The 27,077-nt window shown below is 38.9% G+C and overlaps 1 protein-coding gene across 3 annotated transcripts in view; it reads right to left on the bottom strand.

The window, feature by feature from the left end:
* HPGDS (hematopoietic prostaglandin D synthase) overlaps positions 1-26,791 on the bottom strand; it is a 30,604-nt gene extending 3,813 nt beyond the window's left edge. Inside the window, exons 1-5 of one of the 3 annotated variants that reach the window (XM_059172658.1) lie at positions 26,494-26,616; positions 17,451-17,592; positions 9,513-9,605; positions 8,869-8,978; positions 2,918-3,016 (exon numbers count right to left, since the gene is read on the bottom strand). In XM_059172658.1, coding sequence (XP_059028641.1) covers positions 2,918-3,016; positions 8,869-8,978; positions 9,513-9,605; positions 17,451-17,583 — 435 coding nt within the window. In that variant the 5' untranslated portion in view covers positions 17,584-17,592; positions 26,494-26,616. Of the gene's footprint in view, positions 1-2,917; positions 3,017-8,868; positions 8,979-9,512; positions 9,606-17,450; positions 17,593-26,486 lie in introns of all 3 variants that reach the window. The other 2 variants (XM_059172662.1, XM_059172666.1) reach the window with 2 other exon arrangements.
* Between the last annotated feature and the right edge of the window lie 286 nt (positions 26,792-27,077).

Genomic DNA, 27,077 nt, shown 5'->3' with positions numbered 1-27,077 from the left:
GATTTATGAACCTGCCAACTAAACACCTGTCAACCAGAATTTATGGGTTCGAGGATTCAGAGTACAGTCAGCACAAATTTAGGGTGTACCTGCAGTGTGCAATATGCAGGTCTATGTGCTGGGCTGGACTGGAGAGCAAGAAGGGACACGGGCCCTTTGCTGGGTGCACCTTTGTTTTAGAAGCAGGAGACAAACATTTGTAAACTGATAGGGATGATGAAAAAAAAGTGAAGTAATCGGAAGGACTCAGGTGGTCATAGAGGGAAGACCTCTAACATGTGACATTTAAACCAAGGCTTAAATGAGAACAGGATCCAGACAGGCAGTGGTCTGCAGATGAAGCCGCCTAGGCAGAGGGAACATTGAGTAAAAAGGCGCTTTAGTGGGAGCAAGATGTGTGTCGGAGGAACAAACAAAACACCAGTGTGTGTGAAACACTGAGGAAGGGAGAGAGTGCTAAGAGATGGGGTCAGGAGGTAGTTTACAAAAGAATCTTTATGGAAAATAAGGGGGAAATTTTTAAGTCCTTAGAAATTGTCCACTCAATAGGGAAGGGAGAGGAACCTTTTAGGAAAGTCTATTTTGGGGAATCAATGGGAGGAAATGAAGAGGCATGTGATTAGATTGAAAGTTGAGAATAGAGATGTGATAAGTAAGCATCTGTGTCACCCAGAAGGACTCAACAGACCATGAAGAGAATAAGTCACAAGAGTGCTGCCCAAAGCAGTCTGTGTCTTGTCTCCCAAGAATGCAGGTCCTTGAAGGCACAGACGCCAGCCTACCACAGCATCTGAGTCATGTTCAGATGTGAGTATTTGTCAGGACTCCATAGGTGGAAGTGTGCTCCTCTCTCTCAGCACCAGGGCTGTAATAGCTGGTTGTCTTGTTTTTTCTTTTGTTTGTTTTTTTTGGTTTTTTTTTTTGTGATATTAACAATTATTAATCAATACCTCAGTCTGTTCCAACCATCAGGGATTGGAAAATGGTGATAGTTGATTTAAATGTCCCCTTTTTACTTACTAACTGGAATACTTATATGAAGAGGAACTTTGCCCTTCAGTTTGTATCTTGAGATACAATGGGCATAAATCAGAAAGGCAAGATAAATTCTTCATTCCAACCTCGCAACTTTCTAAAAAACAGTTTTCAGAGTAATAAGTTGCTCCATGTCATCTTCCAAAAGTAAGCAATGAAGTTCTGTTTCGTTTGGGGTTTTGCATGTAAGTGTTTGTGTTTGGTTGTGGTGATAGGAGGGGACACCATCAACTCATGGATTCATTCATTTTGATTTGTCTCGATCCACTGCTGTTAGTATTCTTTTCTTTTCTTTTTTTTTTTTTTTTTTTAAGATTTTATTTATTTATCAGAGAGAGAGCGAGTGAAAGCGAGCACAGGCAGACAGAGTGGAAGGCAGAGTCAGAGGGAGAAGCAGGCTCCCTGCGGAGCAAGGAGCCCGATGTGGGACTCAATCCCAGGACGCTGGGATCATGACCTGAGCCAAAGGCAGCTGCTTAACCAACTGAGCCACCCAGGCGTCCCTGCTGTTAGTATTCTTAGCGAAACTTGAATTGTCCCATATTAAACCAGTGGAAGCCTCTTCAAGTTAACTTTTGAGTCCCCAGTTCAGTTGTCTTTGATAATTTATTTGCTTTGATAGAAGGTACTTCCAGCTCATCTCCTAGATTTCCTGTCCCAAATTGAGAACAAGACATTTCTCCAAGAAGCCCCAGTTCCTTTTAATAGAGGCCAGATTTTGAGTCCTAGGGGTGCCCAGGACAACAGGGTTGGTCATTGTTTCAAGAAAAAGAGATACAAGTTGCTTTTTTCTTTATCTTAAGATACAGTCAGTACATCATGACCTTAATTATATATATATATAGAGAGAGAGAGAGTTCATGTTCAGGAATAGGATGTTTACTTAACCTCACTGACCTTACATCTATATTCTTTCTCTCATTCTGAAGATCCTACTTCTCAGTGACATCTACATATTTTCTTACTGATTTACCCTATTATACCAATATCAGAAATACTAATAAAGCAATATGACTGTACCTAGTACCACCAAGAATAGAATTCCCAGAATACCCTGTTTATTCCACTTTGCTTTATTGCACGTCGCTGATGCTGCATCTTTTACAAATGCTTGTGGCACCCTGTGTTAAGCAAATCTGTCGGCTCTATTTTTCCAACCGCATTTGCTCACTTTGTGTCTCTGTGTCACATTTTTGCAATTCTTGGAATATTTCAAACTTTCATTATGGTAATCTGTAATCAGTGATTACAACTCTGAAAGCTCAGATGATGATAACATTTTTTAGCAATAAAGTATTTTTATATTAAGATATGTACATTTGTTTACACATAGTGCCATTGCACACTTAACAGATCACAGTGTCATGTAAACATAACTTTTATATATACTGAGAAAAAAATCCATTTCATGTGTGGTCTGAAACAGAACCCATAATCTCTTTCCGATGTATGCCTCTACTAAAAATGGTATACGTTTTCTATATTTTTGGTTCTGAGAGAATATAAGATGTATAGTGAAATTACTGTGTTTTAAGATGATTTTCTTGAAACGGTTCCCCTCACTAATTGAGTAATAGGTACTTCTCTACACACTCCGTGCATCAATTTTAGCATAGGTTCATTTGCTTCACTTTGCAGTGTTAGCTTTTCAAAATACTTCTGTTGTTGCTTTTATGTAATTATATAAACTATTTTAGTTCATAGTTCCAAAATTAAGTCCACCAAAACAGGTTTATTCAAAGAGGTTTAGATTTTATCCCTGCTATCTAATCCTTCCTTATGGGTAACTTTTTTTTCCTCCATGAGTCTTTCTAAGTTTTTGGTTATATGTATGTGTATGTGTCTATACTTGTATTTTTTTAAGACTGTAAAACATACTCACAGAGTTACCAACAAGCCACTCCTTTTCCCCTAAGTATGCATCCAAATCTTGCAGCAGATGAGGTCCATCATATGTAAGTAGCTCATTAAACATCTGATTCTAGGAGAGGAAGAAGAAAGATCACTTTAAGGATACTAGGGGAAAAAAATAACACGATGATTTGAAAAGGAAGTAGAGGGAGGCCTGTGTGGCTCAGTTGGCTAAGCGTCTGCCTTCTGTTCAGGTCATGATTTCAAGGTCCTGGGATTGAGCCCCACATCCGGCTCCCTGCTAAACCAGGAGCCTGCCTCTCCCTGTACCTGCTGCTGTCCCTGCTTGTGCTCTCTCTCTGTCTGACAAATAAATAAATAAAATAAAAAAAAAATAGAATTCTCACTAAAAAAAAAATGAACGAAAAGGCAGTAGATTTTTCCATCTTTATTCTCCTACATGAATTCAGAAAGAAAGAGAAGTAGCTATGTGTTCTTGGCTGTTGGTTGTTTTTTTTCCCCAAATGTATGTTATTATGGAGAATGAGGTCTGATTCTTTATACTTAGTCACCTGTGTGTTGCTCATGGATTAAAAAATACTTTTGTGACCACTGCTTACAGTTTCTTTGTATATAATGGCCAAATATTTCACCCACAAAGTGTTTTCATGATTTCTATCTTAATGTTTATTAAGAAAAAATGATTCCATTATGTTTTTACACTTCCAAAATTATCCTCAGTCTCTTTGAATTGAAATAATATAACTGAGGGTAAAGAAATTAATTTTACTTTGTAAGGGTAGGCTCCTTCAGTTTGGCAGTCTTTTACCGCACCACCGCACGTAACAGAAATCATCTCTGTAATGACTCCTTGTGCTCTCAGGCTTTATGGATCTTTTCTTGTTGGCTTGACATTGTGCCTTAATATGAGGTTTGTCTGCCTTGAGTATCATCTACAAAAACCATCAACTAGGTGCCCTCTTTTGATATATTATATAAGGTAACATAAACCAAATATCCTTAGAAGGGAAAAATTAATAGATATATCCATTTTTAAAAATTGTGTTCTTCCTCAAATCTCTGGAAGACAATTTATTCATGACCTCTTTCTTTGTAAGAACTGTCATTTATATATGAAAATTCTGGCTGGTGTGTGTCTTGGATATGAAATGTAAGCCAAACTCAAAAATATTGTAAAATATGTGAATATATATTATTTATTAATAATGAGAAATGACCTATAATAAAATCCAGCCTTTATTAAGGCAAGTCGGGTAGTGGATAGTTGCCTCACCAATATGCTGATTTACTTTCTGTTATTACTATATCCTAGCTAGGTAATAGAGATTACTGCCACATAATGCCTGGTTTATAGAACAGAGTTTACCAAAAAAATCATTACATATTTACATACATTTGCCTGATTTTACACACTGAGACTTGGGAAGCTTGTTATTATTTTGATTTATATTCTTTCCACTGTTCTATACAACCTACATTCATAAGGTTCTTTTTCTATGTTTAATATGTTCATAGTTTAAAACAAAACAGTGTGAGTTCTTACACGTCATTTGGGAGCAAAGAGGCAGTGGGCCCGGATCCATGTGGTACTTCCCACAGCCCAGCTCAGCTCGGCCTCAGGTGGGAAGGTGAAGGCCAGTTTGGCTCTCCTAGACAAGCTAGAAATGGAATGGAGTTGAATGGCACAGGATGTAGCTGCTAGACAGATTCCCAAAACATTTGTGTGCTCACCTGTATATTTTATTACTTCTTCTAATGTGCATTTCCACCACCTAAGGTACACGTACACAGATGCTTGTGCATACCCAATGCCAAATAAAAATCTTTTCTCTGTATTGACTTCTGTAGCCCAGGTTCTCTATATGTTTGATGAATCATCCCAATGATTCATCTCATCTAATGATATATGAATTACTAACCAATGTAATTATTAGTATTTATGTAATTATTAGTATTAAAGAGTACTCACCAAAATAACATAAAGAAGATGAAACTTGATTATACATCCTTTTTTCCAGATATGTACTTTTAAAACCTGCATTTCTTGATAAATCTTAGCTAGCCACTCTTACACTCGGTAGACTCAGAAATTTCCTTCCTCTTCCTCCGGAGAGCTGTAAGTCAGGAGGTTTTTCAACCTGAGAAGTCATTGCTACAGTATCCTACCAAATGACTTTCAGAGAAATTGTTTCTCCAAAGCACCATTTTAAAATTCATACTACCAAAATCGTTTAGTATTGAAAATGTGTCACTGGTGTTTCTTTGGTCCTGCTTATCCATCATCCTCCCTGCTCCAGTCTTTAGATGGGGAAACTGAAACAGAGAGGTTGAATAACCAGAGAAACGCTAGTGGTAAATTCAAGGATTATCAGGGTGACCCGTGTCCACAAACATATTTTGCCTTCTTTTTTTTGCCTCTAAATTAATTTTAATTTTTTTAAATTGGAAATGGAATTTCTAGCAACCGATACTGAAAAATTTATAATTATGTGTATGTGATAGATTTTTAGGGCACGTATAATAAGAGGAGTATGTTCACCATCCATCTTCACTGTTACCAATATCCTGCTTTTAAAAATTTGATCTGACCACAAGGTGGCAGCAACGCGACCCACTACAGGGAGGCTGGGTGAAGAAAGGTACTAAAACCATTGAGGGTTTACTAGTTGTATACTAGCTAGGTCCTCCTTATTAATCAGATAGTATATAGCCAACTGCACTATTTCTGCAACGTGTTCTCCCTTCATATGATTTTTTTATAAGCTTGGATTATGTCCTGTGTTGTTTTTTTGTTGTTGTTGTTTTTGTTTTTTCCGAGATGGGCATGTAAAAGCAGTGTTACTCTAATACAAAAGTAGAGTGTTACTGGTATCATAAGCATTCAAAGAGTATTTTCCTCTGGGAGGTAGCCTCTATTATAGGAGGCTTACCCACAGAAGGGTACAAAATAGCAAAACGCAATCCCATAAGTTGATAGACTGCCAATCGGTGGCATTTAGCATGCCATTTAGCATGTGAAACAAAAAGCTTTAGATCCGGTTTTCTAAATTGGACATTATGTCTCTACTTGTTTCTGCATTTATAAGGATGTGTAAAATAAATGCCATGTCTGACAAAAGGAAAAACAATGAGCAGTGAACTATATAATCACTATTAATTATATATATGAATAGTTATTAACATATTGGACAATATAATTATAGTATCTAATATTTGTTGAACACTTTCAACCTAGTCATAGGTACTCATGCTAACATTTAATCCTCCCAGCATACTTCAAAGTAGATTCTATGGTATCTCTACTTTACAGTCAAAGGATCTGAACTATTGATGGGTAGTTATGTGACAACTAGTAAGAAGGGAATCAGAATTCAAGCTTGGCAGTGTGACTCCAGAGCCCGAATATATTGCCATATCAAAGCTGAGCTTTTATCTTAGACTTCGCTCTGGTTAGTCATATATTTGTGTGTGTGTGTGTGTGTGTGTGTGTGTGTGACACACCTTACTTTTCTGTTCCAAGTATCTCTATTAAAATCAGAGGTTCCTAATTAAATGACTAGTATTTAGCATAAATATATTTTAGCAAATTGATAAGACTGCCATTCATTCTGTGCTGTAACTTTCGGCTGTCGGCCTTAAGCTACACCACATACATATGTATTCACCAGCTGTTGGCACTGTGGCCTTACAACCAGTGGTTGAGAGCATGGAGACTGAGTCAGAGTGGCTCAGATCCAGATTCCTTGTGCACCACTTCCTAGCTAAATAACCTTCGACAGGTTTCTTCTACTACATGAACCTCAATTTCCTTATCTGGGAAAAGGAAGGTAATAGTTTCTCCTTAAGGCATGCTCTGGTTATTAGTCACTAATTTAAAAGGAAGTATGCAGAGGTGATGAGGCCATGGGTCTGGGCAACTTCATAACCACTCTGAGTCTCAGTTTCTTCATCTGCAAAGTAAGCATGATGATAGAAAGCGCGTATCTAGTGAAGGGATTGGGAGGACTGGCTGAGGCCACGGGTGTAAAGGGGCCAGAGCAGCATCTGTAGATGCTGTTGGAGAAATCAGCTCTTGCTGCCTGTCGTTCAACAAGTATGTAGTGTCTGCGGTGTGAAAGGCACAGGGGTGGGTGTGGGGACATGAGTGAGCAGTACAGATATAATTACTACCCTCACGACACGGTTCTCCTGGAGAAGTAAATGGATTTTAAAATACAGATTGTGATGCATGCCCCCAGGACACCACTAGGGGGTGGTAATGGAGCATAACCTACAAGGTCTATTTAGAATTCTGGATAAAGATGATGGATTTGGCACACATGTGTGATTTGTTCATCCCCAAACCACAGTAAATATATATTTTTGAAAAGACAGAACCCACAAAGAGGTGGAAAACAGGAGAGGAGACAAGAGAAAACAAAATTCAAAGTTATAAAGCAAATGGATGACTGGTATCTGCAAAGGGAAAGCTGAAAACCAACACTGTCTACCCCATAAAACCCTCAAATGTTTCAGGAAAAGGCAGGATGGATCGAATTGGGAGTAAGGAGGTAAGGGAGAGGATAACGTGAGGACTGGCGGAAGGCTGCGGAAGAGGTCGTTTTAGCATAAGAGTTCTCTCTTCGTTTTTCACTGCTTGACACATGCCTCTTCCCCATCCAGGAGGCTGGAGAGGGGAAATTGGTGGTCTGTGTGTTGGGAGCTGATATTCATAATGTTTTCAAAATAGGGGATGAAATGAATATATGCATACTGAGCACTAAGTTCTGAGACTTGTAGCTCTCTCTTTGCTGATCGTTTCCCAGTACACTGGCAGACACATCGTTCTTTCCAGGCAAAAGGCTGGAAGTCTTCTCTAGATACTCTTTCTAGTAAAGAGTCTAGTAAAGATAGTGATATGGGAAAACACTCCACAAATGGCCTAGCACTGCTCAAAATCAACATACCCTGTCCATCTGCTGAGAGCTTTGGGCAAGCTTCTTAATTTTCCTATTCTTTATCATGGATTCTAAAGGATGGTTTTACTGCTGGAGAAAGACGGAGACCAAACCAAAGAGGAAAACTATGAGAGGCACCTGAGTGGCTCAGTCATTGGGCAGCCGCCTTCAAGCGTAGAAAACCCAGACAGCTCTGCAAAAAAGAGGAGATCTTGGCCAGATCTCTCCAAGAAAACAGTGGACGTAATGGGTAATCTGATACCATTGACCTTGTGGAAAGCTGTATTGGCCGTCTGTCTACTGGATGGTGTGGGAGGGTTCAGCAATAAACGTAAAAACAAGCAAATGAAGGAAAGGCCATTACTAATTTTGAGGAGATAGAGTGAGCAAGGAAATGAAATCAAAGTATACTACTACTGACAGTTCTGTATGATATTTGCCTAGCATACTAAGCTAACATTATATCAATTTGGCCAAAACTTTTTCATATCATTATATTAAGAGTTTGGGAGAAGGGGAGCAGAGACAATGACTATATAAGAGAAAAATTCTTATTACTATAATAATAAGTCCAGAGAAACTAAAATTAGTGAATCAAAGAAAACCAGTTTTACATGTCCTAAAGAAATAGTTTAAAGTGTTAATAAAAAAGTATTAAAAAGTGTCTGAGGAGGGGTTAATGTGAAGAGGTAGAGCAGGGAATCACCTTATTTTTTTCTAAATTTTTAAATATAATTGGATATTTTAAAACTATAGGTATGTCTTACTTTGGTAAAAAGAAACCTTTTCTGTAAAAGATTTTTTTTTATTGGAGAGAGCAAGCAAACACAAACGGGAGGAGGGACAGAGAAAGAGGGAGAAGCAGACTCCCCAGTGAACAGGGAGCCCAACACAGGGCTGGGTCCCTGGGCTGAAGGCCGATGCTCAACTGACTGAGCCACCCAGACGCCCGATAAAAAGAAACTTTAAAACACCCCACAAGTAGATATGATTAATAGTAGTAATAACAAACTGATTACATTACTTTGATATCTTGTTTTTTCTCTGCCCAAGGAAAACGTGACATGAAATCGTCCAATGTGTCCACAATTGCATCAACTTGACATTGTTCCAATTCTGTTTTTCCAGCCAGATCTATAAAATAGAGACCATTTTATGCCCATACACTGGATTTAATTTACTATATTAAAATGTTTACTTCTTAAAAGACAATATATTCTTACGGTTCAAAAATTCAGAAGAATATAAAACTGTATCCAGTGAAGACCAACTTCCATCCCTGCCCAACCAGTCTCATTGGGCTCCTTAATCTACCTACCATGTCGGTAACCGCTCTATTAGAGTTTTTTCGTAGTCTTCCATTATTTCTTTATGAAAATAAAGCTATATTTCCCATTCCATATACGCATCCCCCATATATCCTACAGATCTTTCCCTACAAGTTTGTTAAGGGCATCTCTGCTCTTTTTTCAGCTACATGGGACTCCTGTAAGAAGAAGCGCCACAATCCGTTTAGCTAGCCTCAGGTGATTAGGTTTGTTTCTTTCGCATCTTTTGTTTCATTCTTTATACTATATTGTTCAATAATAAAGTTATTTAATAAATAGTGAATGTGAGTTATGTATTCTTCTCAGTTATCAAAACTCTTCAACACAATAAACACATTACCTGTGTTTTTGGCCAAGTATCGTGCTATGGCTAGACTCTGGTGAAGGTTAAATCCGTCGACTTCCAAAATGGGGATTTTACCAAATGGAAGAGCTTAAAATAAAATAAGCAAAAAATCAACTTCCATAACAAAATCAAGTAATACTATTTCCCATTTTTACTGATAATTATGGAAATAAAGCATGATTTTAAAGTTATGGTATTCCTGAATATTTGTTCTAAAACGGACAATAGACACCCTCTACTGGAATCTTTAGAGGTCTTTTAGAAGAAGGGTTGTTAGAAGACCTTGTACAGAGTTCATCTAAAAGGGTTTGTTAATGATACTGCATATTGTACTGCATATTGTATTACCTCATAGACTTACATATACTCACTACTAACCTTTTAAATAAAGCTTTTTTTTAAAAGCTTCATTAATTTTTGTGGTCTCAATCAACTATAACATTGATTGTTCTTTAAAACCATAGGCCAGGGTGCCTGAGTTGCTCAGTGGGCTAAACGTCTGCCTTCAGCTCAGGTCATGATCCCAGGGTCCTGGGATTGAGTCCTGCTCAACAGGGAGCCTGCTTCTCCCTCACTCTCTGCTCCTCCCCCCTACTTGTGCACGCGCTCTCGCTCTCTCTCTCTCAAATAAATAAATAATTTTAATAATAAAAAAACTTAAAAATAAATTAAAAATTAAAAAAGAAATAAAATAAATAAATTTTTTAAAGATGAAGAAATGGACACAATAGCCAACTATGGAAAGAACCTAGATGTCCATCAACAGATGAATGGATAAAGAAGATGTGGTGTAAATATACAATAGAATACTATGCAGCCATCAAAACATGAAACCTTGCCATTTGCAATGACATGGATGGAACTAGAGGGTATTATGCTGAGAGAAATAAGTCAATCAGAAAAAGACAATTATCGGGACGCCTGGGTGGCTCAGTTGGTTAAGCAGCTGCCTTCGGCTCAGGTCATGATCCCAGCGTCCTGGGATCGAGTCCCACATCGGGCTCCTTGCTCCGCAGGGAGCCTGCTTCTCCCTCTGACTCTGCCTGCCATTCTGTCTGCCTGTGCTCCCTCTTGCTTGCTCTCTCTCTGACAAATAAAAAAAAAAAAAAAAAAAAAAAAAAAAGAAAAAGACAATTATCATATGATCTCCTTGATATGAGGAATTTGAGAGACAGGGCAAGGGGTCATGGGAGGTAGGGAAGGAAAAAAATGAAACAAGATGGTATTGGGAGGGAGACAAACCATAAGAGATAATCTCACAAAACAAACTGAGGGTTGCTGGGGGGTTGGGGGGAGTAGAGAGGGGGTGATTAGTTTATGGACATTGGGAGCATATGTGCTATGATGAATGCTGTGAATTATATAAGACTGATGACTAACAGACCTGTACCCTGGGGCAAATAATACATTATATGTCAATTTTTTAAAAAATGAGAAAATGGAGAGTTTGATTTATATATTGAGCTACGGTAAGGAATTTAGCCAAATTGTTATTTTGATGAGGGACCATGTGAAGTATATAGTAAGACAGCAAGCAATTTGTACAATACAGGGCAGCCTCGCTGCAGATGTAATAATATTTTGTCTATAGACCCTACTTTGTTTTCTTATCTAAACCTATCACATTTTTGTCAGAAGGTAATATATGTTTTTATAGAAAAATTCTAACTTGAAGATAAATAAAAATAATTCTACCACATAATTACAACCATGTGAATATTTTAATTGATTTCTCATATATATTTAAAAACAGCATCCTGAAGTATTTGTAAACCATTTTTTTATCTGATAACATCTTTTTGAAATCTTTCCAAATCAGTGAAGTATCACCTTTTTAATGACTACATTATATTTTGTTATATGTATTGATCACAATTTTCCAACCAGTGCTTTACTTTGGGAAATATAATTATTTTGGGAAGAGAGAAAAGAACAAAGTGCCACTACATAGTCCTATTACTCTAGAGCAACTACCAGAATCAACCTCCAAGTGTCTTTCGTATGTACGTTAACTAAGTACAAGATGAACTACAGTTCACATCAGGAAAAAAACCATCTCTGAGTACTTACCTAATCAGCATGCCGAGTACTAGTCTACATTGCAGTGAGCAAACAGAACTCCAAAGACAGCTGACACAAATTGTGATGCCTCATGATTAGAAATTAACATTTAACATTTTGAGGGAGGCCTCCTTTATGCTAGGCAGTGTACTAAATATTTAAAGTACCCATTAGGTTTTCTAGTACTTACAACAACTCTATGATGTAGGCATCAACCCTTATCTTATTTTACAAACGAGAAAGTGAGGTGAAGAGAGGTTACATAACTAGTCCAGGTCACATCCCTGGTAGAGGTTAGACTCAAACTGAGTTCAGTTGGAAATTTTGCTCAGCTGTTTTGATAGATCTAAGAGTCATGTTTTAAAAATACATTAAAAATCAGAGCAGGGTGCCTGAGTGGCTCAGTAGGTTAAGCCTCTGCCTTCGGCTCAGGTCATGCTCTCAGGGTCCTGGGATCAAGTCCCGCATCGGGCTCTCTGCTCGGCAGGGAGCCTGCTTCCTCCTCTCTCTCTGCCTGCCTCTCTGCCTACTTGTGATCTGTCTCTGTCAAATGAATAAATAAAATCTTAAAAAAAAAAAATAGAGCAAACCCAGAGGATAGTATCCAAGTTAGAGAAGGGTCTGAAAACCACATTTTATAAGCATTGGCTGAAGAATTTGGCATTCTTTCCTGGGGGAGGCAAAACAAACAAAGACAAAACAAATGTAATACCCATCTTCAAATATGGTACAGCTGTCAAATGGATGAAAAATTTGACTTATTCTGACTATCTCTAAAGTGCAGAACAATAACTAAAAGATACTTTAAAGGGGGCAGATATTAACTCAAGATGAAGAATAAGTTTTTAATGTTGGAACCATTAATGACAAGAATGTGTTTTCTCTGAGATGGTAAGCTTTCAGCTACTGGCAGCATTTGAAACCAAGCTTGGGATAATTGCCAACAGCTGGAATACTAGGCATCTAACAAGAAGAAATTGAAGAACACAAATGCCAATCCTTCATTTTGTTCCAGAAAACGTAACTTTGGGGTTGTTGGAAATGTAACCTCTGTCAAACAGCTTTAAGGAATTTAGTGAGGCCGAATGTAAGGCTGTGCGATGCAACTGCCAAAATAACCACGGTGACCTTGGTGAAACGGCTTTGGATGGTATCTGGACCAGTGCTAGGAGTGGTATTCCCACCATGCCCTGCGTTGTTCCCAGGCCTGGAACATTGCGATTCCCCTGACACCACACATTACATGGCAGGCATAAGTGGAACAGGAGCTTGTCCTTCTTGGATGATGAGGAAATCCAAACCAAGGGATATAAATGGATCACTCGAGGAAGAGAAGAGAGTCGTCCCTTGGACCTACCTTGCAGATCGGATATAGTCCATGAGAAACAGTATCTAAATCAAGAAGTAGAGCCAGGACTGGGAAGTTTGGGTTGATAATCACAACGATCATCAGAGAAACAAGCAGATAGCCAGAGGGATGAATGCATGAGTTAATAGGGACTCAGTTCTGTATTTAGCCCATGACCTTTATCTTCCCACAGGGTATTATCATTGAACTGTCTACACAGCGGTGGCTTTTTCTCTATGTCTTAAAGATACTAAATTGCTTCAAAGCATTGGATGGAAAGAAGGAATAATCTGTTTCCTATGGATTAAAGTGATATGTCCAAGACTAGTATATGAAAGTCACTGAAGAGATAAATTTCAATTTTATGTAAGGAAGAGTCTTTTGAAAGTTTTCTTCCTTTCTTCCCAGAATTTTGCTGAGACATTGGACATCCTAAGCTTACTGAGTCTCAATTTTTCTAATCCCTTTTCTCTTATTTTTTATTTCTTTTTCTTATTGTACTTTGTGGAGGAGAGCCTTATTTTTTATCATTTTTTTATTTCATTTGTTTTGTCTGTATCAAATTGTTAATTTTCAAAACCTTTTTGTCTCTAAACATTCTTTTTTTACAGCATACTAGTTCAGAATGTATAGAATTTTTCTCTCTGCGGGTCTTATATTTTTGAAGTTTTTTTCTTCCTACATCACCCTGTTGCCCTCAGATGAGTTTTTTTTCTCCCTCTGCTTCTTTGTTTATGTCTGTTTCACATTAGAGGCCTTCTCATAAATATCTATTAATTTTTGGTTTACCCTTCCTGTTTTAAATAAGCAAAAGGAATAGAGGCTAATTGGAATCTCAGTGTCCTGGGCCATGTCATAGAGACTCCCTCCCGGTTAGTGTCTGTTAGACATTCCTCTGGGACTGATCAGCTTCCCCTGAGAGAACCCTTCTGCGCAGGGGATACTTGTCTGGTTGTAGCATTCTGATTGTGGAGCAGAGGATAAGGGCTCTGGGTCTCACGCTTTAGTTTGCAGCCTTCCACTGAGTCCCACAGACAGTACCGTGTGCTCAGAAATGCCTGCTGTCCTACAGTCCTCTGGTCCATCCTTTGTTGAGAGTAATCTCCATACTTCTCCCAGGGCAGTCATGCTGCTGCTTCACATGGTAACAGCCCTCTGTGGGTTTGGCTTTTAGAGTTCAATGTCACTACCAATTCCTGAGCCTTGGTCGGTACTCCCTGGAGTGACTCAGCTTGACTTCTACTCTACCAGGTTTATATTTGGGCATCATTGGCCTACTTCGTCACCTTACCATTCTTGGACCTGTTTTCCAGCTTTGAGGATTTGGGGCTTATTCAAGCTTGAGGTCTTTGTCCTTGTAGAGCTTTGCCATTTTTTTTTTTTTTTTTTTTTTTGAGAAGAAGTACTTTAATGTTATTTGAAAAGAGAAAAAAATGTTAATACCTGTGCACATTCCACCAGGTTTGACCTGGAAGAACTTTTTTTAAAAAAGATTTTATTTATTTATTTGAGAGAGAGAGACAGAGAGAGAGAAAGCATGTGCATGCTCAAGCAGGGGGAGGGGCAGAGGGAGAGGGAGAAGCAGGCTCCCTGCTGAGCAAGGGGATGAGAGGCTCAATCCCAGAACCCTGGGATCATGACCTGAGCCACAGGCAGATACTTAACAGACTGAGCCACCCAGGTCCCCCAACCTAGAAGAATTTTTAATAGAAATATCCAGTGATACTCTAGGTTATCACAGAGGGGAAGTCATGGAGGGTTTCAAATACCAGAGAGCACTCCTAAATCAGATAAGAGATGAGGCCAGCTAAAATTTGTAATAAACTGTTTTTAACATTTATTTTTTCCTTTTTTCTCAAAGCAATAAAGTCAGCACTTCCTCGCTTCCCTTGCAGTAGTGTGTGAAGACATTCCTACCAAGGGACTAGTAGAAGTGAGGTATAAAACTCTCTGGTCATGCGGTTGCAAGAAAGAGATGTGCCTCTTTCCCTCTCACACTTCCTGTGAGCTGGAATGTGGAAGGAGACGGGACCATCTTACACTATGTAAATAAGAACCAACTCGGGGGGTCGGATCAACAGAAAAGAAGGAATCTAATCTTTGACAACCCCGTGAAGCAGAACTTCCACATCGGCTTGCGATTATATGCAAAAGAAATAAATTTCTATCCTCTTTAGTTCATTTTTGTGTTGGGTGTCTGGTTTTGGTTTTTGTTTCGTTTTGTTTTTAATTTAAATTCTAGTTAGTTGACCTACAGTTCAGTATTGGTTCAGGAGTAGCGTTCAATGGTTCATCATTTACATACAGCACCCAGTGCTCATCATCACAAGCGCCTCCTTAATCCCTCATTACCCATCTAGCCCATCCCCCACCCACGTCCCTCCATCAACCCTCAAATCTTCTCTGTCATTAAGAGGCTCTCACGGTTTGTTTCCCTCTCTTTCTTTTTTATCCCCTCCCAAATGTCCATTTTGTTTCATAAATTCCACTTACGTTGGGTGACTGTTTATCTCTCTCTCTATATATATCTTCTAACCATTGTGAACTTTAAGATCTAAGAATCTATGAAAATACAGTAATTTCATTTTCAATAACATAATGAAAAGTCAAGATAGAATAGGGTATGAGGCACTCCAAGAATTTATATCTGAAAACGAGAAGGTGGAATTTGTTATATGTACCATCTTTGCAGCTTGTTATCCATCTTAATTAATGGATAAAATTAAATTTGACCTACTTTATACAGACAGGATTTAAAATCCTATGTACAAATTCTGATAGCAGGGTTTGGAAAGTTTGGATATTAAAGAGAAAGTTTCATGAGAACAGGAAATAAGATATTCTAGCCCACCAGGGAAGAGTTTTCTAATAAGCAAAAGAGTGGATTTTTAAGGAACTCATTCTTCTAAAAGGCATGTGGCCATATGTATTGTTAATATGCCACTTATCATGGTGTTATTGGCATTATCTAGTATAAATAACGTGGGTAACTGTATGAAATTGACCTGTGTTTGAAAAATATTTCTACCTTGCTAGGACTGTAAGCCTGGAAAAATTACACAAATTCTGTGTGCTATAGTTAATCCAACTATAAAATAGATAAAATAATATATTCATGAAGCCGTACTGAAGAAATTAAACGAAACCCACCAGGGGTTCAAAGGTCTTCAAAGACTCAAGTTGTTTTCTTCAGCTTTATCTTATGCAAATCTGTAATAATCCCAACACAAATATGTGACTTTTAGACAAATAATTAATATTTAGTTAGTATTTCTAGGCAGACATGATGGACAAAGAATTAGCTCATCTATCCTTTCTTCATTCTAAAAAAGATAAAAAAACTAACACCTGGAGGATGACTTACAACTTACTGAGAGCCACACGCTTTCTAACATAATAATATTTCTGATCCTTCCCCTCTGTCCTGAGTGCTAACTAGCATATTTCCATTGGATCAAACATCCCAGTTTTGTTCACATATTCACCCTTCTTTTGAACAGTCATATCCTTTATGAAAAGTGATTCCAAACCCAACTTCTGAGGTAGACTAGATGGTTCAAGGTTCTTCCTATTTGCTTGGTCAGTGACTGGTTCAGAAATGGACATGTGACCCAGTCTGAGTCAGTGAATCATGACAAGTTTGCCAAGGTCTTCTGGGAGTTTGTTTGTTTGTTTGTTTGTTTCATTCTTCTGGGAACACTTAAGGAAACAGTGCTCTTTCTCTCTTTCTCACATACTTCTTGATGTTACTATTCAAGGCTGTTGGGCAGAAATTGCTGCAAACTTATTGCTACTAGTCTCATGATGCTGCCAACACAAAGAGGAGGAAAAATGAATAAAGTCATCTCTTGAAATCTGTTCTATTTCTGGATTTTCGGTTAAGTGATACAATTTTCTTGTTATTTAAGCCACTTTGAGTTTGGTTTTCTGTTAGAACAGCATATCTGATCCCTTGTTAGAACAGCATATCTGATCCCTTGTCAGAAGGCTGGAGATATCTGTAATAAGCCCATTCGTTTGAATTGTCAAGAATACTCACTTCAGGGCACCTGGGTGGCTCAGTGGGTTAAAGCCTCTGCTTTCGGCTCAGGTCATGATCCCAGGGTCCTGGGATCGAGGCCCATATCGGGCTCTCTGCTCAAGGGGGAGCCTCCTTCCCTTCCTCTCTCTCTGCCTGCCTCTCTGCCTACTTGTGATCTCTGTCTGTCAAATAAATAAATAAATAAAAACTAAAAAAGATGTTTAAAAAAAAGAATACTCACTTCAGTATTCTCTCTTTCAGCTCTTATGACAAAACTTATTGTTTATCTCTCTATATTTCTTCTGTGAGGTTTGTGTTTTCACCTTGAACAGGAAAATTTGGGGCACATAGCATTTATTTAACTTTTCTGAACTGCTGCTTCTCAATGTAAAGCAACATGAGATTTAAAACCTCTATTTTTTTCATTTCCCTGAGGAAAAACAGAAAGTTTTGGAGAGATATTTTCCCTACATTTTCATAAACTGTTACTTGTGACACTTACTTGATTTGACTTCCGGCCAATCAGCTTGTTCTATTCTGTGGTCTTCATATTTTATGTCCAAATAAGCAAATATGTAACGGATAATTTCCGCTCTCCCCCTCATATTAAAATAAATGAGTTTGTAGTTTGGCATGGTGTGATTCTGGAAAAGGAAAAATTGGAAGATTATTTTAACAGACCTCTAGAGATGTTTCATCAACATTTTCCTTTGGGGACTTTTTCAAAACTTCATGGCATATTTTTTTTCTTTTAAGATTTTGTTTATTTGACAGAAAGAGTAAGAGCACAAGCAGGGGGAGCGGCAGGCAGAGGGAGAACCAGGCTCCCAGGGAGCCTGATGAGGAGCTCAATCCCAGGACCCTGGCATCATGACCTGAGCCAAAGGCAGACACTTAACTGACTGAAACACTCAAGTGCCCCATTCATGCCGTCTTTTGAGGTAACTGGAAATATTAGAGAATATTTCAAGACCTGAATCCTAATAACATATGGGAAAAACTTGACAGAAATAAGATCATGACTCTCTCTTTAAGAACTAGCTGAATGGGGTACCTGGGTGGCTCAATCTGTGTCTGCCTTTGGCTCAGGTCTTGATCTTGGAGTCCTGGGTCAAGTCCTACATCAGGCTCCCTGTTCAATGGGGAGTCTGCTTCTCCCTCTGCGCCTTCCCTCCATAGGTCCTGCTCTTTCTCTCTCTCAAATAAATTAATAAAATCTTAAAAAAAAAAAAAAAAAGAACTATCTGGAACATTCCAGTGAAATAACCATACTCAAATTTTACTTATGAAAGAATTCATAGTGGGCGGTTATCTATACACCAACCGTCAGAGGATAGCATCCAAAACTTTCATTTTAAGCTGTTTTTGTCCTGCCTTTGCTCACTTGTAATTTGGCATTTGGCTTATTATTTGCTTTGGTGACACAGCTGAGTTTGTGAGGACAGCTGGATGAAGATTTCAAGAACAGGGTATGTGCAAGGGGAATGTGAGCCAGCTTTGCCAACCCGAGCTGGCTGTCGCCTCTCTTCTCTCATCCCTGGCATTTCCCTCTGGGAATCAAAGACTTAGGGAAACATTGCTCTTACTCTCTCTCTCTCTGCCTCCATGCTGCTGGGTTCTATCAGGTTGCTAGCACCATACAAACATAGCCCATCTGGGTGACCTTTGCTGGGAGGGGCAATGGTGAGCCTATGTCTCTATTTCTTCTGTAGGGGAGCAAGGAAGACAGAAAGCAACTTCGCTTAAATTTCAAAGAGTTTGCTAATAGTGGTTACATTGGGCAGCTGTAGGTCGTTTATAATCTTTTGAATTTTCTGTGATTTGTTTCATCTCATGTTCCTAGTTTATAAACACTTAAAGATTTTAAGCAATAGTAGTAGCATGTATTGTAATTTTATAATGATCCGGCAACTGAGAAAGAAACATTTTCATTTGAAATTGAGCTCTTCCACTTAGTTGCTATGTATCATTGGGCTAATGAACAAAATCTCTCTGAATTTCAAAGTCCACTTCTTGTAAATAGAGATACTAATATGGATTTGGAGACTTAATGAGGTAATACACGTAAAGCATTTAACACAATGCTAAGCACTTAATAATTATTAGCTATCGGTAATAATAACTTTGGATTCATTTTATGGCCAAGAATAAACACTGTGAATACAGTACACCACAAATAAAAATAATTGTAGTAATTACATGAATAGAAGTCATACGGCATAATTTTTTTTTAAAGATTTAATTTATTTATTTGACAGAGAGAGATCACAAGTAGGCAGAGAGGCAGGCAGAGAGAGAAAGAGGGAAGCAGGCTCCCCACTGAGCAGAGAGCCCGATGCGGGACTCGATCCCAGGACCCTGAGATCATGACCTGAGCTGAAGGCAGTGGCTTAACCCACTGAGCCACCCAGGCGCCCCTATGGCATTATTTTTAAGTGGTTAAGTATAAATAGTTCATTCTCTGCTAAGGAAGTCTTTCAAAGATATGAAAGGAAGATTAGAAAGAAAAGTTGAGCTGAAATTTCAAAATTTCAAATTTCAAAATTCTATCTGAAAGCACATCACAGGGATTCCTGGGTGGCTCAGTCAGTTAAACTTCTGCCTTCAGCTCAGGTCATGATCCCAGGGTCGTGGGATCGAGCCCCCCATCAGGCTCCCTGCTCAGCAGGGAGTCTGCTTCTCTTCCTACCCCCTGGCTGGAGCACTCTCACTTTCTCTCTCACATAAATAAATAAAAATCTTTTTTTTTTTAATTTATTTGACAACAAAGATCACAAGTAGGCAGAGAGGCAGGCAGAGAGAGAAAGAGGAGGAAGCAGGCTTCCGGCTAAGCAGAGAGCTGGATGCGGGACTGGATCCCAGGACCCTGGAATCATGACCTGAGCCAAAGGCAGAGGCTTTAACCCACTGAGCCACCCAGGTGCCCCTTATTAAATAAAATCTTTAAAAAATACACTTGAAAGCACATCACATAAGAAGTCAAACACAAACCATAAAAACCTAGATTGCCAAGTTTGCGCATTCACGGTGTTCATCTACGGTAGGATAACTGCAAAGATCTGTCTTGTTGCCTCTCTAGACCCTTAAGATCCAAGAAATGATGATGGTGATTGCAGAGGAATACACTTCTCTGGGCCTTGGTTTTCCCTGTCTAGGTGTTGTGGGTAGAAGTAGTGCCCCTTGCTAGAAACAGAGTCACTCTGAATTTCCCATGCCCCGTCCCACTCCTGTTAGCCACTCTGTCTGCACCCAAGTGACCCGTGCCACCTGCCACCCACATCACTATGTGAGGGAGTGCTCTCTGTAGAAGGAAGAATTCACGGGAGTGAGCTAACAAAAATTCCAAGATTTACAGCCCCAACTCTTTGGGGGAGAAATATGCACAGAAGGAGTTCAAATTTGAGGTTAGGACCAAATAAAGCTTAGAAATAGTGGGAAAAATAGGAGCGTACAAAAATAGCCAATAAAAAATGTAAAGCAGTAAGCTCCTTCTGAAAGAAAAAAAAGGAAATATTTATGTAATCAAATTAAGGGAACATTCTTATCTTGGAAATAAAGAGCATAGTGGTTACAATTCCATGATCAACCTGTTATAAATCTCAAAAGAACAAAAAAAGGCCTTCACAGTGGAAAAAGTATCATTCTTGGTTGCAGTTTTTATTTTTTTTTTTTTAAGATTTTATTTATTTACTTCACAGACAGAGATCTCAAGTAGGCAGATAGGCAGGCAGAGAGAGAGGAGGAAGCAGGCTCCCTGGGATCATGATCTGAGCTGAAGGCAGAGGCTTAACCCACTGAGCCACCCAGGCGCCCCTGCAGTTTTTATTTGAAGAATATTTTACACAACTTTTCTTTTTTTTTTTTTTTTTAAGATTTTATTTATTTATTTGATGGGGAGAGGAACACAGCAGGGGGAATATGAGTGGAAGAAGCAGGCTCCCCAGATGCCAGGCTCAATCCCAGGACTCTGGGATCAGGTCCTGAGCCGAAGGCAGACACTCAATGACTGAACCACCCTGGCACTCTACAAAGCCTTTCTTTACTGATTTTTGCTGTTATAGGTCAATTTTTCCTCAGCAACAAAGAAATGATATGTATTTTCCTTACAAACATTATATGAATGTATAGATTTATTTATCTCCATTATGATCAATATTAAAAATTAAACATAACTTTTTCTCATTTGGTCAAATGCTATGTGAATGTGTCGGCCTCCTAATTCTGCATGAAAACACAGGGATTGGGTGCCTGGGTGGCTCAGTGGGTTAAGCCGCTGCCTCTCTGCTCAGCAGGGAGCCTGCCTCGCTCTCTCTCTGCCTGCCTCTCCATCTGCTTGTGATTTCTCTATGTCAAATAAATAAATGAAATCTTAAAAAAAAAAAAAAAACACAGGGATTGTTTGTTGTTGTTCATTTGCAAAAATGTGCTATTTTATATTGTGTTTCACTCAAGTAAAGAAGACATTAAAAAATCCTTAGCGTAAGTTGGCAGCTATCTATAGTTCTCTGCAAATATATCTTTAAATCTAAGATTTGGCACAGGTCCGTGACCATCTGATGAATGCTTATCTTTCCTTCCAGAACATCCTTTCAACAGACATAACTCATTAATGAAGCTGTGCTTGCACAACACATTCCTGTAGTTATTTGCATAATTATATTTTCTACTGAGCTCAAATCTGGTTTCTTGATTTATATAGCTACAAACTTTTTTTAGATTATTTATTTATTTGACACAGAGGAAGCCGTCACAAGTAAGCAGAGAGACGGGCAGAGAGAGGGGGGAAGCAGGCTCCCCGCTGAGCAGAGAGCCCCATTCAGGGCTCGATCCCAGGACCCTGAGATCATGATCCAAGCTGAAGGCAGAGGCCCAACCCACCAGGTGCCCCTGAACTTTTCGTTTTAGGGTTCTTTTTGTTTCTTTGTTTTTTAGGGTAAATGTGCACATTTTTATAACATAAAAAATTAGTAAATGTAAATGCAATGGAAACAGTTATGGATTCTTCAAATCCTTCTTACATTTTATAAACCCTTTGCATAAAAACTAGCAGAAGAGGGGAGCCTGGGTGGCTCAGTCAGTTAAGCATCTGCCTTCAGCTCAGGTCATGATCTCAGGGTCCTAGGATCAAGCTCTACATCAGGCTCCCTGCTCAGTGGGAAGTCTGCTTCTCCCCCTGCTTGAGCTCTCTCACTAGCACTCTCTCCCGCAAATAAATAAACACAAATCTTAAAATAAAAAACTAGCAGAAGAAATTCCACGTAAATGTTTGTATGGTGAAAATTGGTAAGGAAATTTACAATGTCAGCTAATGATCACTGAAGAGGACAGTGTCTAAAAACACTTTCCCTCTTACTGCATTCAGCAGTATATTTCTGTTACAGTAATTTCACTTTGTTAAAGCCTTTTTTTCTGTGAGGATGATGGGTTAAAAGGATGAAGGGAAGACATATCCTGCTCCCACCGAGAGAGGCTGTGAGGAACAGGCTCAAGGGCAGAGCAGGTCGATGGCAAAGGGAAGGTGTGATTTTGGTGTCACTTGTGCCACTATCTGAATGGCCTTGGGCAAGTCACCTGTCCCTAGCTTTAGTTTCCTCACCTATAAAGGGGTAAAACAGCACCCTGAATTCTGAAAAGGCAGTGGTATCCATGAGGGTAGCTCCTTCAGAAAAAAGGAGAATAAAATCCCCTCACAAGTGGGAGACTGTGTAGAGATGCACTGCTTGAATCTAGGGCCTGCCCCCTTTTATATACAACCTTTAAAAGGTCATATTATAAACCTCTAGTAAAACTGATAAAGAAAATGCAAAAAGTCACAAAAATTAAATATTATACACAAAAGAAGTCATAACAACAGATGAAATGGATCATTCAAAATCATAAGCTAACTGGCAAATAACTTTATGTCCCTGAATCGGAACACTTAAAATGAAAAAATTTTGAGAAATATGTAAACGAACACAGTCAAATTAAAAACAAAACAAAAAACCTGAAGGCCTGCATTTAACACTAACCAGCAAAGAAACTGAATTGGTAGGTAGTTACATTCATGAAAGACACCAGGCCCCCCCCAAAAATAGCCTCTACAAAAAAAAAACCTAGAGCAAACATCACACATCATGGGGAGCCAATAGAAGTATTTTGTTTAACGTCAGGAATAAGAGAACCCCAGTATTAGCCTTACTGTTCAACACAGTCCTGGGTGGCCCAGCTAACTCAGTTAAGACAACAATAAACAACATATGTAAGAAATGAAATGGAAACTGCCCTTATTTGTAATCAAAGTCTGTGTCTGTATTTAAAATTGTTTGTATTTGTATTTAAAATTCAAGAGAGTATGTGGCTAACCCTGAGCCTAAATTTCAAATGGAAATGCTAGGGACCAAAATAGCCAAGGCAAATTAAGAGAAGAGGAAGAGAGGACTTGACCTGCCAGACGGCAAGACTTCTATTAAAAACCCTGTGATGAGGGTGATGGGATCTTCGTCCAGGACCAGACATCTAGAGGTGTGTAGATGAACCACAGGAAACAGAACCACAGATATACCACGGACATGCCATTTCGGTGGGGATGTAACAGGACCAGACTGAGGCAAAGAAGAAAACTATACAGAACTAGATCCCAGCTTCCCATAATACATAGAACTAACTCCGGGCTGCACGACAGACCGGGGAGTATGCTTTGCCTGGCCGAGGTAAATTCCAGTGTCATTCTGTCACTGTGAAATTCATTTCTGAGCCCTTCCGCTGTCACTCTGTGCTAAGAATCCCATGTAGGGAATGCTGCAAAATGTTTCCTGAAATGATATAGGACAAGAAGTAAAAAGGTAAGCTGATTGTGGTTAATGCTTTCCTTTACAACTAAAACTAACCACTGGCTTCTTTCCACTCTGAAGAAAGTCATTTAAAGTTCCCGGTTCAAGGGGCCTGGGTGGCTTAGTCAGTCAAGCGAATGCCTTTGGCTCGGATTTTGGTCTCGGAGTCCTGGGTTAGAGCCCCACATTGGGCTCCCTGCTCAACAGGAGAATCTGCTTCTCCCTCTCCCTCTGCCCCTCCTTCTGCTCTTGCCCTTTCTCTTTCCCTCAAATAAAATAAAATAAAATAAAAATCTTTAAAATAAAGTTCCTGATTCATCAGATAAATTAAAAACCCACTTAGAATTGTGTTTGAAAATAAGATACAGTTTCTCAAGGAAGATATGAATGATGACTCATAAAACCCCTGCATAGACATTTTCACCTGTGAACTCAGACAGATGGAGCCACTAAAGGCAAAAAGATTTAGTTTTTAATAGTTAATATTTAATGTTAGTTAAACAGCCAGTTAAATAATTAAATTACTTCACTATTAATAAATTAATAAATAATCAAATTGTTTAATTGAGTATTAATATTTACATGGAAAGTAATAGTGGTTTTTTGGAAAATTCTATCTTGGGGAGCTCCTTTCTTTCTCCTGGTTTGTGGTTCTTTTTCCTTAATGTAACACTGGCACATTTCAACTGATTAACAACCACAAAACACAGGAACATTCAATCCCAGAGGCAATTTGAATACAGTCATTGATAAAATGCAAGGTATTAATAAAACCATTTCATTTTAACTGAGCTGATGTTCTAATCTGTATGTTGCTGCAGGCGCACAGTAAAACAGTATCAAAAAATGCTAATATCTGTGCCAGAAAAGAGATAAGCATCCAAAATCAGCTCTGGCAAAGAAGGCCAATATTCACTTACTATGGTACATACCTTCAAGAGTTCAGCAAGCAACCGAAAAAAGGAATTGAATTTTGGGGGTAGTTTTGATGGATAGAAAAACTTACAAATAAGTAATTAAGTATTAACCGTTTAACAAGTCACTTCAAAACCTAAATACTGGGCGGCTCAGTGGGTTATGCCTCTGCCTTCAGCTCAGGTCATGATCTTAGGGTCCTGAGATGGAGTCCCACATTGGGCACTCTGCTCAGCAGGGAGCCTGCTTCCCCCTCTCTCTCTGCGTGCCTCTCTGCCTACTTGTAATCTCTGTCTGTCAAATAAATAAATAAAAATTTTAAAAAAACCTAAATACTACTTATCTTTATTTTACTTATCAAAGTGTTGATCTGTATGAGCTCTTACTCTTAAATAAAAGGAACATCAAACATATTCAAGAATTCCAGATACGGTTTTATATATGCCTAGTAGTAATCCAATAACCTACGAGTCTGAAGTATAAAAACAAAGATTATTTGTGAATTTGATAACAGTTCTTTGCTAGATCTCAACCTGACCCATATTTAAACCCATTCAAAAGGTACTGGCATAGAGTGCCATGTCTGTGAGCCCATCATATGGACTGTAGTGTTTTGAAATACAAAAAGTGGATTTAGAGAGCAATCACATGAGCTACTGTTGTCTACATAAGAACTTCTTGCACATTATGACGTTAAACAACAGCTCTGCATTTCCCACTAACAGTTGGTGGTAAAGAATGTTGATTTCCCTCCTTCACAGGGTCCCTGAGTCTGTCTAGTTTGATTCTGGAAAATTTGCCAGGTTGGAGTTAAATTGTAGGACAATGAAGAAATATAAACATTTTTGTTAACTGAGTAAAATATTGATTTCAGTCAAATCCTGAATGTGTGATTTTGCATTGGCAAGCCAGGATTTTTCTTTTCTCACCAAAGACCAACTAAATATCATTTTAAATGATTGTCTCACATTAAAGCCAAAGCAAGAGGGATAACTGAAATATCCTTTGGGAGCTGAGAGCTCAAATTCCTAGTCTGGGGTAAATGCCTTAAATTACCTATAAAATCAAATGATGACAGAATGCCATTCTTGGCAAAACATGGATACTTCAACAAAATGAGCCTTAAAGTGATAGAAAATATTATAAAGAAAATACCTAGGAAGGGGGCGCCTGGGTGGCTCAGTGGGTTAAGCCGCTGCCTTCGGCTCAGGTCATGATCTCAGGGTCCTGGGATCAAGCCCCGCATCAGGCTCCCTGCTCAGCGGGGAGCCTGCTTCCTCCTCTCTCTCTGACTGCCTCTCTGCCTCCTTGTGATCTCTGTCTGTCAAACAATTAAATAAAATATTAAAAGAAAGAAAGAAAGAAAGAAAGAAAGAAAGAAAGAAAGAAAGAAAGAAAGAAAGAAAGAAAGAAAGAAACTAGTGTTTGATTTTGGGGCACCTGGGTGGCTCAGTCAATTAATTGTCCAACTCTTGGTTTCAGCTCAGGTCATGATCTCAGGGTTGTGAGACTGAGCCCTATACTGGGCCCAGCAGGGAGCCTGCTTAAGATTCTCTGTCTCCCTCTCCCTCTGCCCCTCCACCTACCCTCAAAAAAGAAAAACAAAACAAAACAAAACAAAAAGAAGAAAGAAAAAAGAAACTACTGTTTGACCTGACCTCTAACAGAGAGGCTCTGAATGAGAGCGGAATGAATAACACGGTGAAAATAGGTATCATTTGCTCAGTCAGAATATCACAGTAATAAAAATAAACACTGAGATGAAGAAAGAACACGATCTCATTTCCTATCTTTGTAGAGTTCAATCTTACCACTTACTTGGGCTCTGTCTCCGTGGAGTCTCTAGTATCTTCTATGCTCTCATCAGGGATGGCATCTTGGGTTTATATGATGAGTAAGTGACAGTCACAAGCCAATGAGAGACGAAACGACTTACTTCCACCTAAGTCTCTTCCTTCATTTCTTAGATGAACTATGCCTGCCAAACAGTCTAATCCTGTGAAGAATTCTGGTTCTTCTTGGCATTTTATAGGATCTCTGTGTGTAAATAACCTAACAGATTTGCATTCAGTTGGTAAAATCAAAGTTCCGGGGGCTGATGTGTGCCTATTGCCACAAGCTCACCATCTGTGTTTAAAGCCTTACACCATAGGCTCCCAGAGAATGAGAGAAAGTGAACACAAGTAAGCCTTCTTTTCAGATCTGTACATGGCTGGCTTCCTCAATTCATTATGTCTCCTTGGAGAACGCTTGGCTGACCACATCCTCACCGGCCCCCTCCTCCAACAGTCCCATCCTTCACCTGTGGGGTGTTTCTTCATTTACTGTGTCTGACAACATAGTGTATTTTCTCGGTTGGTTTTCACCCTCCTCCAGCAGAATGTGAGCTCCAAAAGAGCAGG

This window comes from Mustela lutreola, chromosome 1 (genome assembly GCF_030435805.1).
Source record: "Mustela lutreola isolate mMusLut2 chromosome 1, mMusLut2.pri, whole genome shotgun sequence".
Classification (NCBI taxonomy): domain Eukaryota; kingdom Metazoa; phylum Chordata; class Mammalia; order Carnivora; family Mustelidae; genus Mustela; species Mustela lutreola.
Note: the sequence above shows the minus strand (reverse complement) of the source record. Positions and strands in the feature narration are given on the sequence as shown.